At 43.9% G+C, this 13,144-nt stretch overlaps 1 protein-coding gene across 16 annotated transcripts in view; it reads left to right on the top strand.

Moving 5' to 3' along the window:
* The window catches only part of LOC125466588 (eukaryotic translation initiation factor 4 gamma 3-like), a 327,506-nt gene that overhangs the window by 55,341 nt on the left and 259,021 nt on the right, over positions 1-13,144 (top strand). For 15 of the 16 annotated variants that reach the window (XM_048561256.2, XM_059655645.1, XM_048561270.2 and 12 more), the window contains one exon: positions 4,233-4,314. The exons of the other annotated variant lie outside the window; for it this stretch is intronic. In XM_048561256.2, the coding sequence (XP_048417213.1) occupies positions 4,233-4,314 (82 nt within the window). The remainder of the gene's footprint in view (positions 1-4,232; positions 4,315-13,144) is intronic. 16 annotated transcript variants of the gene reach the window in all.

Genomic DNA, 13,144 nt, shown 5'->3' with positions numbered 1-13,144 from the left:
ATTGGTTCTGCTGGCTGAAAAAAATTAATTCTGCTGATGAATTCAAGTTTAAATTGCCTCCTCTTCTCCCACGCAGTGTAGTTCTAAATGGGACGTGTGAAATATCTGGACGCATAGATGTGTATTTAACTTGGGGCTTGATTCTCAATTTTCATATGAACATAAGCTCAGAAATGTTGCCAAGTGAATGCTAAGTGTAGAAAAATATTAATTTGCAATCTTTATATTTTGAAGTTGCAACTCTTTGACTGTCCTGAATTAGTGAAAACCAATCAATGCAAAGTTGCTATCAGATAATACTGACAAGTGACAATTTAAATTGACAAATGTCAAATCTACATGGCATTGTGTGTAGAATGATGTGGCACACTCTGTCCAGACTGTGTTGGATGGGCACCTCAGATCTTCAGCAGCTACATCACTGGCTGCACCAAGGCCTGATTGAAGCATAGGTGGTGTCATATCTGCATTCTCCGTCACTTTGGCCCCCAGTAATCAGCCTTGTAAAGCCCCCAAGAACATCAAATGCTCCAGCCACATGAATGCTGCAGGAGGTAGCAGGCCAGCTGCTAGCGTAATGGCCATATGTCTCCAGGAAGCCATAGAGTCCTACAGCATGGAGACAGGCTGTTCAGCTCAAATGGGCCCATGCCAACCAAAATGCCCATCTACACTAACCCCATTTTCCTGCACTTGACCCATATCCTTCTAAACCTTTCCTGTCTGTGCATTCGTCCAAATGGCTTTTTAATGTTCTGAATGTACCCACCTCAACCACTTCTGCTGGCAGCTCACTCTATATGCATACCATTCTCAGTGAGGACCTTGCCCATGTCGTGCGGTCTCACACATACATGTCCAATTTGGTCCTTGAGGGTTCCTATTCTATCTCTAGTTATTCTTTTTTCCTTTAATACACTTAAAGAATCTCTTTGGGTTCATTCTAATCTTCTCAGCCAAAGCTATCTCGTGCCCCCTTTCACCCTCTGATTTCCTTCTTCAGTGAATTCCTGTATACCTTGGAATCCCTGGAGGTATGGCTTGATCCCAACTACCTGTTCCTGAGCTAGACTGCCTCCTTTTTTCCGGTCAAAGCCTCAATATCTCTTGTCATCCAGGGCTCCCTACTCCTGCCAACCTTGCCGTTCATCCTCCCAGGAATATATAGACCTTGTATTCTAGCTATCACATTTTTAAAGACTTCCACTTGCCAGAGGTGTCTCTGCCTGCAAACAAACTACTCCAATCAACCCCTGACTTGGATCCCATGCTTATGTTTTAAACCAAGCTATCTTGACCCACTGTGAGCATTGGCCAAGCCATTTCTAGCTGCAGTTAGCATTCACAACAGCGAATAATGGCAGGGAACACCACACTATCAACACTTCTCCCTCTTCCCATCAGCAGTGTTCCCTCTAATTTTTCTGAGGTCTGTGCAGCACCTGTTATAGTCTAAGCATATTGCATCCAATGAGCAGAAGTTATACTGCAGTTTTTTTTTCTCCCCACAGTTTGTTCATTAATAATCTAAATGTGTGCATTTATATTATTTTACAATTACAGGTAGTTTGCCTACAATAACAAAGTTGTTTGCATGGCTAAAAAGCCTGGCAATCCATTTAGTGGTGGCACTGTGTGCACCACATGTACTATCTGCACGGGAGAGGATACTAGTGATTTATTCACCCTTTTGTTGGTGGCTTTTTGAGCCTATTTTTAGTTACTGCCCAGTGATTAGATACTTCTCTGCAAGAATTTGCACAGAGATACTGGTTAACAGAACACAATTAACAGCTGTCAATGCAACAAGATGTTGCAACTTTGTTAACCCTTCCAGGCAATATTTGTTTATTGAATCATCGCACTGTGCAGTACTTGATCAAGATATAGTCGTTTCACAATACTGCATTCGCTGCAAAGTGCCTTGAGAGCCACTTAACTTCTTCATTCAGATGTTGAAAGGCCAACGTGTCTCACTTTGGCAAAATCATCAAATTGTCCTTCCCTGCACAGTTATTCTGCTGAACATTTTATGCAGTGTTCTTAGACTTTTAATTTTTTAAATAATTGACATCTGCATCCAAGCATCTATTCCCAGATTGTCTCTGTGATTAGTGTGCCCCTGATCGCTTTTACAAGCACTACCCTGAAAGCCCATTTATCCCCATACTCCCATATGGAGATCCACCGCATTGAATTTCCACTACAGCTGTCCCCCTTGCTTTCTGAGCCCAACAATTCACCTTGCTGATGCCAGCTTTGCTTCTCTCTACTCCCCCTCTGTCGAGGCCATGGTGGTTGTCACTGCTTGTAATCCCTCCTGTAGACTACCATGTCCTCCAAAACTGAAATCACTGGTTATCTGGGGCAAGCTCTGCTGGTTTTACCTGTACCTGGTACATGGTTGTAGTTATTGGAGGTCAGCCGTCTTGCCTCTAGGAGATCTCTGTGGGGGTTCCTCATAGTAGTGTCCTGAGCACTGCCATCTTCAGATGCTTCATTGACGACCTTCCCTCCATAATGGGATTGTGGGTGGGGATGTTTGCCAATGTTTAGTCGCATTTGTAACTCCTTGGATGCTGGGACAGTCCATAATCAGACACCACAAGATCTTGACAATACCCAGACGTAGACTGACAAGTAGAAGTAACATTGTCATTGCCTGACATTTGTAGGATGTTAATCTCCAATAAGAAACAATCTAATCACTTCCCCTTACAATGGCATCACTATCATTGAATCCCCACTATCAACATCCTTGGGCTACCATTGACCCCCCACACAAATACGGTGGCTACAAGAGCAGGTCAGAGGTTAGGAATACTGCAGCAAGTAACTCACCCCCCGAACTCCCCAAAGCCTGTCCACCATCTACAAGTCAGCAGTGTGATAGAATTTTCCTCACTTGCTTGGACAGGTGCAGCTTCATTAACATCCAAGAAGCTTGACACCAATGAGAACAAAGCAGCCTAATGATTGGCATCACATCCACAAGTATCTACTCCTTCCACCACTGACACTCAGCAGCAGTATTTATTATCTACAATATGCTCTGCAGAAATTCACCACATACCCAACTCATCTTCCGAAGCCACGGCCGCTTCCATTCAGAAGGCCAAGGGCAACAGATACGTAGGACAACTCCCATGTGCAAGTTCTCCTCTGAAACTCTCACCGTCCTGACTTGGAAACGTATCACCATTTCTTCCCTATTGCTGGCTGAAAATCCTGGAATTCCCTCTGTAAGGGCATAGTGAGTCAGCATACAGCACGCGGACTGCAGCGTTTCAAGAAGGTAGCTCATCACTACCTTCTCAAGGGCAACTAGGGATAGGCAATAAATGCTGTCTAGCCAGCAACACCCACATCCAATGAGTGAATGTACATAAAAAAGTTTACAAGGCAGCAGGAATTTTGGATGAGTGGGCAGAGAGAGTGGCAGGCTAGCCAGGAGAGCCCTAGAACAATTGAAAGTGATAGTTGACAAAGTTGGCTAAAGGATTCAACAACAGGTGATCAAAACTGTACACATTTCTACTTTATTTAGTAATCATTCATTGTCAAAATATCTGGGTGTTCAAGTATTGTACTGGTGATCTTTCCAATACATAGTTTTTGTTTGAATGTAAATAGAATTTCTGACAGTAACTTACTTGGTTTTGTCTGTTAAGAATGATGTCCCACTTTAGACTTTGGTAACGATTGGGCTGTCAAGTGTTGACGTTAAGTTGCCTACATGTAACTGCTGCACGTAGCTGGAATAATTCATCTGCATCACTTTGTGATCGGTCTGTCAAGTGACCCTTTGGACAGATAGTCTCATGGTTGAGTATTGTTGTACTTTATTATTTGTGCAGTTTATTTTGTACCCTTGGTAGATTTTCAGTGCTGACTAGTGACTGTGCATGTGCTTGAAATCTTAGCACAGTTGTAATTAATAACTACTTAACCAGATGGTCAGGTATCTTATTTTTGGCAAAAATCCAGGCAGATGACGATATTCAGTTGCAATATTGTCAGGTTACCCACACTGATTATATAGTACACAGTCTAAGTTGAACGTCCAGCATTCATTAACATGGAGACTTTCTTGAGAGTTGTTATGCAGTAGGGTCAGTTTAGCAGAATCACCTGAATGAAGCTGTAATGAACAGTGCTGGAAAAAGTAATCCTGAAGTAGAAAGTGATTCCTTTGAATATTTGTTTTTCCTTAACACCCCATTTTACTACAGAATTGCCAGAGGACCTGTACAACAGACACTTGAAGAACGCATCTACCCTCCCCAGGCAGCAGTTCCACCGGTCCAGTATACAGTGAGTATGCTCCTTTTAATAAAGATTTTGATTTTCTGAAAGCATTTCCTGCGAATCAACTGTCCTAAAGCTGTGTTGATAGGTTGATATTGGAACTGAAAGTGTGAGAAAATTCTACCGTGCTAAATACCCTTTAAGGCTGAGTCCCTCACTGATATTTTTTTAAATCTGAATTTCCTGTCATGTTGTCAAGGTTTTGCTCTGTATTGACTGACAAATATATACGCTTACTTACACCTGTTTAAAAAACCAAAATCAAAAGTAATGCAATAATTTCGATGCAGATCTTGCATTTAATTCATGTTTATGAATTTGAATCCAGTAAATTAATGTTTGGATAGTTTAGAACTTCAATCATTTACTTTTTGTTTATTGAAATTCATATTTGTCGCAGATTATTGCAGCAAGTACAAATATTTCATCAGTAGTGACTGGATTGTTGAATTTTCTTGAGGTGGCATTTTGTAAAGTTCATAATTGAAATAATAGAATGATTATGTGATGTCAGTTTGTTAAAAGGTGCTAAACATGACTTTTTTTTGGTTTTATTTTGTGACATGCTTTCTTTTTATCAGTTTGAATATCCATCCGAAAAAGCTAACATTTCTTGTGTATTGTTCCCAGCTCATGTCCCAAAGTTAAAGTTAACTAATAAACAAAAAAGGAGTTGTGGCATATTTCATGGCTATTGTAGTTGGTTGGCTCGCTGAGCTGGTTTGTTGTCTCGCAGAGATTTCATTACCGTGCTGGGTAACATTATCAGTGCAGCGGCTGATGAAGCACCATTGTTTTTTCCCAACTGTTATTTAAACTCTGGAGTTTGTTGAGCTGGATTACCTCGCTTCTTGTTTTCTATTGCAGTGGAGTGTATGTGGGGTCGAGTTCTATGTGTTTGTTGATTAGCTTTCCTCGTAGAGTGCCATGCTTCTAGGAGTTCCTGTGCTGCTTCCGCTTTGCTGGTCCCAGTCGAATTGGTCGTTCTCCTCATCCACGTGGATAGAGATGAGTAAGCATTGGTTGTGTCTTTTTGTAGCCAACTGATGTTCATGTACCCTTGTTAATTTCCTTCCAGTGTAATGTGTCCAATGTAATGTTTGTCACAGTCTCTGCAGAAAATCTTGTGTATGACATTGGTACTGTCCATTGTGAGTCTTTGGTTCGAGTGAGCAGTTGTCATAGAGTTGGTGTGGGTTTGTGTGCTACTCTGATGACAAGTGGTTGCAGGAGTCTTGTGGTCAGTTCAGATGTGTTCCTGATGTAAGGTAGCACGATGAGTGTGTCGGGGCGTGTAGTATCTTCCTGGTGTTGTTCACGTAATAGGCATCTTCTGACCCAGTTTTTTGGGTATCCATTGTCTCTGAGTACCTAGAAGAGGTACTTTTTTTTTTAAGCAGCACAAAGCTGTGCCAAAAATAGGAAGAGTACCTTTTCCAGGTACTACATGCCCCGACACACACTTCATGCTACCTTACATCAGGAACACATCTGAACTGACCACAAGAGAAAGAGGAGAATTTGACTGACGAACAAAGCAGAGACCAGCATGGGAATTTCTAGAAGCGTGATATCCTACGAAGAAAACCATGAACAAACACATAGAGCTCGACCCCACATACACTCCACTGTGAAGGAAAATTGGAAATGAGATAATCCAGCTCAACGAACTCCACAGTTTAAATAACAGGTGGGAAAACACAACGGCGCTTTATCGGGGGCTGTACTGATGATGTTACCCAGCATGGTAACGAACTGTCTGTGAAGCAACAAACCAGCTTGGTGAGCCAACCCACTATAACGCCCGCAACCCGAGCTACAAGTCTACTCTATAACCTTAGGTATTTCGTGGCTCTTGGTGTAACGAATTGGTATGACTGCTGTTGTGTATAATATCTGCACTTAAGGACCATTAAAAATATTCAATAATCCTAAAGCGAATATTGTAAGGTAAATCCCCTCCTGCAATTTGTCCTTTAATCTCTTCAGCATTTTTTCGAAAACTTGCAGTAAAGAGTTGATAACTTTAAGGGATTATTTTAAGTTAATTCACCGGATGTCAGTGTTGCTGGCTAGGCCTCCTTTTATTGCCCATCCCTAATTCCTCGAGAGGACAGTTAATTGTCTGCTGTATTGTTGTTGGTCTGGAGATGCATGTAGTTCAGACCAGTCAAGGACAGCGCAGGATAAGAAAGCCATTTAGCACATTGTGCTTCTAGAGTTGTTCAACTCATCTTAATTTGGTGCTGTTTTGCTTAGCCCTGTGATTTCTGTTTTGAGGGCCATGAAAAAAATCTTCTCTTGTCACCTGCGGCTCTTTAGCTGGTTACTGTGTATCTATGACCTCTGCATAGTGAACCTGCTGTCATTGGAGTTTCTCATTTGCTTTGTCAAAATCATTTAATGATTTCAGGTGTCCAGTTAAATCACTTGTTAACTATCAGTGCTCGAGGAGTCCAATCCCATCTTCCCCATGTTCTCTGTGACTGAAGCACCTCATTCTGGTATTGCTGCAGTAAATCTTAAATGCACCCTTTGATTTTGATTAAAGCCTGGTGGATCTGAAATGATCAGAGTATTGCAGCTGAGACTTAACAAGAATTTCATAAATGTTCTGCACAACTTCATAATAAATGCAGAGAGTGCTGAAGAAAAGTCAACTGGACTTGAAATGTTAAACTAACTTTCTCTCCACAGATGTTTCCAGATCTGTTGGGAGAAATTCAGCAGATCTGGCCGCATGCATGGAGAGAGAAGCTGAGTTATCAATCAAATCCATTGTGACTATTCTGCTGAGTTTTCCTGTTTGTGTGTGTTTCAGATTTTCAACATTGCAATGTTTTGCTCTTTTTTGACTGTATAATTTTATGGCTTTTGTATTCTGTTCCTCTATTAATAAAGTAAAGGATTGTTGGCAGTTTTTAGAAGCCTTCTCATTTGCCCTGCTATATCAAATGATTTGTGTATGTGAAACCCCATGCCTCGCTACTTTCTATTCCTTCACTAATTTTGCATTTATGCTGGTGTTTAATTGCGTGGGCTTTAATTTTACTATCAAGTCTATATTTAGCATTTTGACGGCATCTTTTGACACAGCAGATCTGCACTGTCTTTCTTAATCTGTTAAGCTATTTCATTCGATAAGTCAATTGAACATAATGACATTATCATTCCACTAATATTTGTTTCACAATCCATACTCTTTCAAATGCCAGTTTTATCAGCCAATGGTGCAAGACAATGCTTGCCAATTCTGACTGGACTGCAGTTGCTGCGAATGGGCCCATTATTATACAAATGCTTTTTTGCCATCCTTCAGTCATCTTCTGGCACTAACTCTATTTCCAAGGCGATCAGAGCCCCTCAGTAATTTCAATTCTCCCTTCACTATATAACCTTGAATGCATCCCATATGGACTACTGCTACCTTGGTATATCTCTAGTAAAAACTGATGCTAAGTGTGCCATGACCCCACCACCACCACCACAAGAAGATCTCCTTTTTTTGTCTACTGATTAGTTCCACTTTTCCATTGCTGCTGTTATTTTGTAAGCACTAAAAGCTGCTGTGTTTCCCTTTTATGTTAGCTGCCAACCTACTATGATGTGCCTGGTTCACCCCTCTTATTCACGTTCGCTAGGTTCCTACTATGCTTCCTATATTCAGACTGCTTATCATAAAGAAAAGCTGTGGTAAGCCTTTTTTTCTGATTCATTTTAACCATTATCTTCAGTAATCCAGTGAGCTCTAGTTTTGGTTTGTTCTTCCTTTCATCCACCCATAGGCATATTCTGCTGTGGACCTGAATTGTCACCCCTTTGAAAGTCTCCCATTGTTCAAGTAAAAAAAAATGAAGTGGGTGTCACCAACTACGCCAACATTTGAACCTGTCCATAATTGTGGCCTTACTGAATCACTGCAGTCCGTGTGGTACGAGATCTTGTCCAGGACCTGGGCCCCACTGCAGTGATGGGGCAACAATCAAGTTAAAAGTGAGGATGGTACATGCTTGAAGGGCAACATCCCCACCTTTCACTTAATGATGTGGTAAAGGTTATTGAAGAAGCTGAAAATGGCTGAGGCTATCACAGTAGCCCGTGGAGCTCTAAGCTAGGAGGCCTGGGTTCAAGTCCTACCTGCTTTAGACGTGTGTAATAACTTTGATTAAAAATATTCTACCTGTGGAGCTCAACAGCTCTTGTGAAACAGCCATAGCGTCCCTGTTTGTAAGCCAGGAGGCCTGGGTTCAAGATCCATGTGCTCCAGAATTATATAAGAATATCTCTGAACAGGTTGATTAGACAATATTTATACCTGAACCATGCCCATTGGCGGTGACTGATAGCTCACATTGTTAAAGTGCAGTGCTAATAATGCCAAGATCATAGGTTCAATTCCCATACTTGCCAGTGTTGCAATATTCTGCCTCATTTAAATTCTTGGTTGTTTGACACAGCGGTGGTGTTCCCACCATTGTTAATAAAATGTGATGCTGGATGAACACAGCAGGCCAAGCAGCATCTCAGGAGCACAAAAGCTGACGTTTTGGGCCTAGACCCTTCATCAGAGAGGGGGATGGGGGGAGGGAACTGGAATAAATAGGGAGAGAGGGGGAGGCGGACCGAAGATGGAGAGTAAAGAAGATAGGTGGAGAGAGTGTAGGTGGGGAGGTAGGGAGGGGATAGGTCAGTCCAGGGAAGACGGACAGGTCAAGGAGGTGGGATGAGGTGAGTAGGTAGCTGGGGGTGCGGCTTGGGGTGGGAGGAAGGGATGGGTGAGAGGAAGAACCGGTTGGGAGGCAGAGACAGGTTGGACTGGTTTTGGGATGCAGTGGGTGGAGGGGAAGAGCTGGGCTGGTTGTGTGGTGCAGTGGGGGGAGGGGATGAACTGGGCTGTATTAGGGATGCAGTAGGGGAAGGGGAGATTTTGAAACTGGTGAAGTCCACATTGATACCATATAGCTGCAGGGTTCCCAGGCGGAATATGAGTTGCTGTTCCTGCAACCTTCTCCATCTCAGGCAACCAGCTTGTAACTGATGTCCATTTCAAGCCCACCGACTCCCACAGCTACCTAGAATACACCTCCTCCCACCCACCCTCCTGCAAAAATTCCATCCCCTATTCCCAATTCCTCCGCCTCCGCCGCATCTGCTCCCACGATAAGACATTCCACTCCCGCACATCCCAGATGTCCAAGTTCTTTAAGGACCGCAACTTTCCCCCCACGGTGATCGAGAACGCCCTTGACCGCGTCTCCCGCATTTCCCGCGACACATCCCTCACACCCCGCCCCCGCCACAACCGCCCCAAGAGGATCCCCCTCGTTCTCACACACCACCCTACCAACCTCCGGATACAACGCATTATCCTCCGACACTTCCGCCATTTACAATCCAACCCCACCACCCAAGACATTTTTCCATCCCCTCCCCTGTCTGCTTTCCGGAGAGACCAGTCTCTCCGTGACTCCCTTGTTCGCTCCACACTGCCCTCCAACCCCACCACACCCGGCACCTTCCCCTGCAACCGCAGGAAATGCTACACTTGTCCCCACACCTCCTCCCTCACCCCCATCCCAGGCCCCAAGATGACATTCCACATTAAGCAGAGGTTCACCTGCACATCTGCCAATGTGGTATACTGCATCCACTGTACCCGGTGCGGCTTCCTCTACATTGGGGAAACCAAGCGGAGGCTTGGGGACCGCTTTGCAGAACACTTCCGCTCAGTTCGCAACAAACAACTGCACCTCCCAGTCGCAAACCATTTCTACTCCCCCTCCCATTCTCTTGATGACATGTCCATCATGGGCCTCCTGCACTGCCACAATGATGCCACCCGAAGGTTGCAGGAACAGCAACTCATATTCCGCCTGGGAACCCTGCAGCCATATGGTATCAATGTGGACTTCACCAGTTTCAAAATCTCCCCTTCCCCTACTGCATCCCTAAACCAGCCCAGTTCATCCCCTCCCCCCACTGCACCACACAACCAGCCCAGCTCTTCCCCCCCCACCCACTGTATCCCAAAACCAGTCCAACCTGTCTCTGCCTCCCTAACCGGTTCTTCCTCTCACCCATCCCTTCCTCCCACCCCAAGCCGCACCCCCAGCTACCTACTAACCTCATCCCACCTCCTTGACCTGTCCGTCTTCCCTGGACTGACCTATCCCCTCCCTACCTCCCCACCTACACTCTCTCCACCTATCTTCTTTACTCTCCATCTTCGGTCCGCCTCCCCCTCTCTCCCTATTTATTCCAGTTCCCTCCCCCCATCCCCCTCTCTGATGAAGGGTCTAGGCCCGAAACGTCAGCTTTTGTGCTCCTGAGATGCTGCTTGGCCTGCTGTGTTCATCCAGCCTCACATTTTATTATCTTGGAATCTCCAGCATCTGCAGTTCCCATTATCTCCCCACCATTGTTCTTGTCTTTTTGTAATTTGGCTGAAAACCTGCTGTGTCTTGCCATTATTTGGTGACATAGTGTACAACTAGTAGCACAATAGTTTCACTGTTCTGTAATTCTAATCAGTGTTTTTGTCTTTAATTCCTATCCACACCACCATTTTTGTTCCTTCCTTATCTGTCCTGAATGAAGTTCCCAATTCTGCCATTTTTTTGACCTGCTTCCTGTTATTGCCGAAACAATTTAACCTTCCCTCATGTATTAGTTCACTTCCCCACCAGGCCCTTTATTCCAACTGTGGTGAGATAGAATCATAGTATCCCTACAGTGTAAAAGCAGGCAAGTCAGCTCATTGAATCCACACCAACCTTTTGAAGAACATCCCACTCAGACCCAATCCATCCCTGTAATCCTACTTTTTCCCTGGCTAATCCACCTAACCTCCACATCTGTGGGACTGTGGGGAAAATTCGAAGCACCCAGAAGATATCCAAGCAGGCAGTGGGAGAATGTGTGGAGTGTGCACGGACAATTGCCTGAGGGTGGAGTTGAACTCAGGTCCCCGGTGCTGTGAGACAGCAGTGCTCATCACTGAGCCCACTGTGCCGCCCTGCTTCAGTCTTGATTCCAGTGTGTAGGAAACATTTATTATCCTCCTGAACCCTCTGCAGGTTGAGCACCTCCTCAGAAACGTTCTGCATGGCCCTCTTCAGAACAGTTTGAGAATCTTGACATATATCTGCAGGTCTTTCTTGTCTTTGTTTAATTTTTTCATGAACATGAGCATCCCTGGCTAACCTATTGTATGTTGTTACTTTGTTCATTGCCTTTTATAAGTTATTGGTCAGTCACCTTTAAAACTACAGTTCACGTAGTCTACGTATGCCATAGTGCTGGAGTAGTGGGGGCGTTCCAGGGTTTTGTCTCAGTATCACTGAAGATCTGGTGATATAGCACTGAGTGAAGATGATGTTTAACTTGGGGGAACTTGCAGTTGGTAATATTCCATGTATCTGTAGCCTTTGTTCTTTTAGGTGGTAGGTTGCCAATCCAGCTGGATACTTGGTTATTTGTTTATTCATTCATGTGATGCTAGGCCAGCTTTTATTACCTATGCTTAATTGCCAGAGGGTAGTTAAGTGTCAGCTGCATTATTGAGTGTCTTGAGTCACATGTACACTGGACCAGGTAAGGATGGCAGTTTTTGTCCCTGAAGGGATGTTTTTTTCCTCCCAAACAACAAATAGGTTTGAACCTAGGCCTCTGGATTAACAGCCCCATTGTTAGGTCTAGATACCAGCTGCAGCACTACCCCATAATTGAGTTGATTATCTGGGATACACAAAGCTTCTTGGACCTTGCACGTTGGTGAAATTGTTATACTGCCCTTTTAGGGGGAATTAAGAATATGTTTATGTTGCTGAAGAATTCCTTATTCTGGGTGCTCTCATCTGTTGTCAGCAGTAATGTTGTAATGTTTCATATAAAGAATAAGTGGCTCTTTATGAAGTGTTTACATGATGAACTTTGCCAGTTTATTTTCTTTCGCGATTTTCAAATGTATTGTCAGATTTATAGTGAATTTTGCAACTGGGTTTAGACACAAGGTGAGAATGACAGCCCGAGATGTCAAGGTGCATTTGACTGAGTATACATCAAGGAGGCTTAGCAAAACTGGAATCAAGAGGCATTAGGGGGAAAACTCTCCGCCAGTTGCAGTCATTCTTGGCACATATGCGAATCATAGAATCCCTACAGTGCAAAAGCAAACCATTTGGCCCATCGAGTCCACACCAACCCACTGAACAGCATTCCACCTAAATCTACATCTCCTACCCCTGAGAAACTTATCAGCCATGATTGAATGGCAGAGCAGTCTTGATGGGCCAAGTAGCCTAATTTCTGATCCTATGTGTTATGCTGTAACCTGCACATCTTTGGACTGTGGGAGGAAACCAAAGCACCCGGAGGAAACCCATGCAGACAAGGGGAGAATTTGCAAACTCCACATGGTCAGTCACCCGAGAGTGGAATTGAAACTGGGTCCCTGGAGCTGTGAAGCAGCAGTGCTAACCACTGAACTACTGTGCCAATGATTGTGGTTGTTTGGAGGTCTGTCATCTCAGGTCCAGGACATCTCTGCAGGAGCATCCCGGCTAACCTATTGTGTGTTGTTGTTTTGTTCATTGTCATGTATAACTTATTCATCAGTCACCTTCAAAACTACAGTTCAGGTACTCTACATATGCCTTAGTGCTGAAGTAGTGGGAGCGTTCCAGGGTTTTGTCCCACTACCACTGAAGATCTGGTGATATAGTACTAAGTGAAGATGATGTCTAACTTGGGGAGCTTGAGGAAACTTGCAGTTGGTAGTATTCCATGCATCTGTAGCCTTTGTTCTTTTAGGTGGTAAGTTGCCAATCCACCTAGA

This window comes from Stegostoma tigrinum, chromosome 28, assembly GCF_030684315.1.
Source record: "Stegostoma tigrinum isolate sSteTig4 chromosome 28, sSteTig4.hap1, whole genome shotgun sequence".
NCBI lineage: Eukaryota > Metazoa > Chordata > Chondrichthyes > Orectolobiformes > Stegostomatidae > Stegostoma > Stegostoma tigrinum.
Note: the sequence above shows the minus strand (reverse complement) of the source record. Positions and strands in the feature narration are given on the sequence as shown.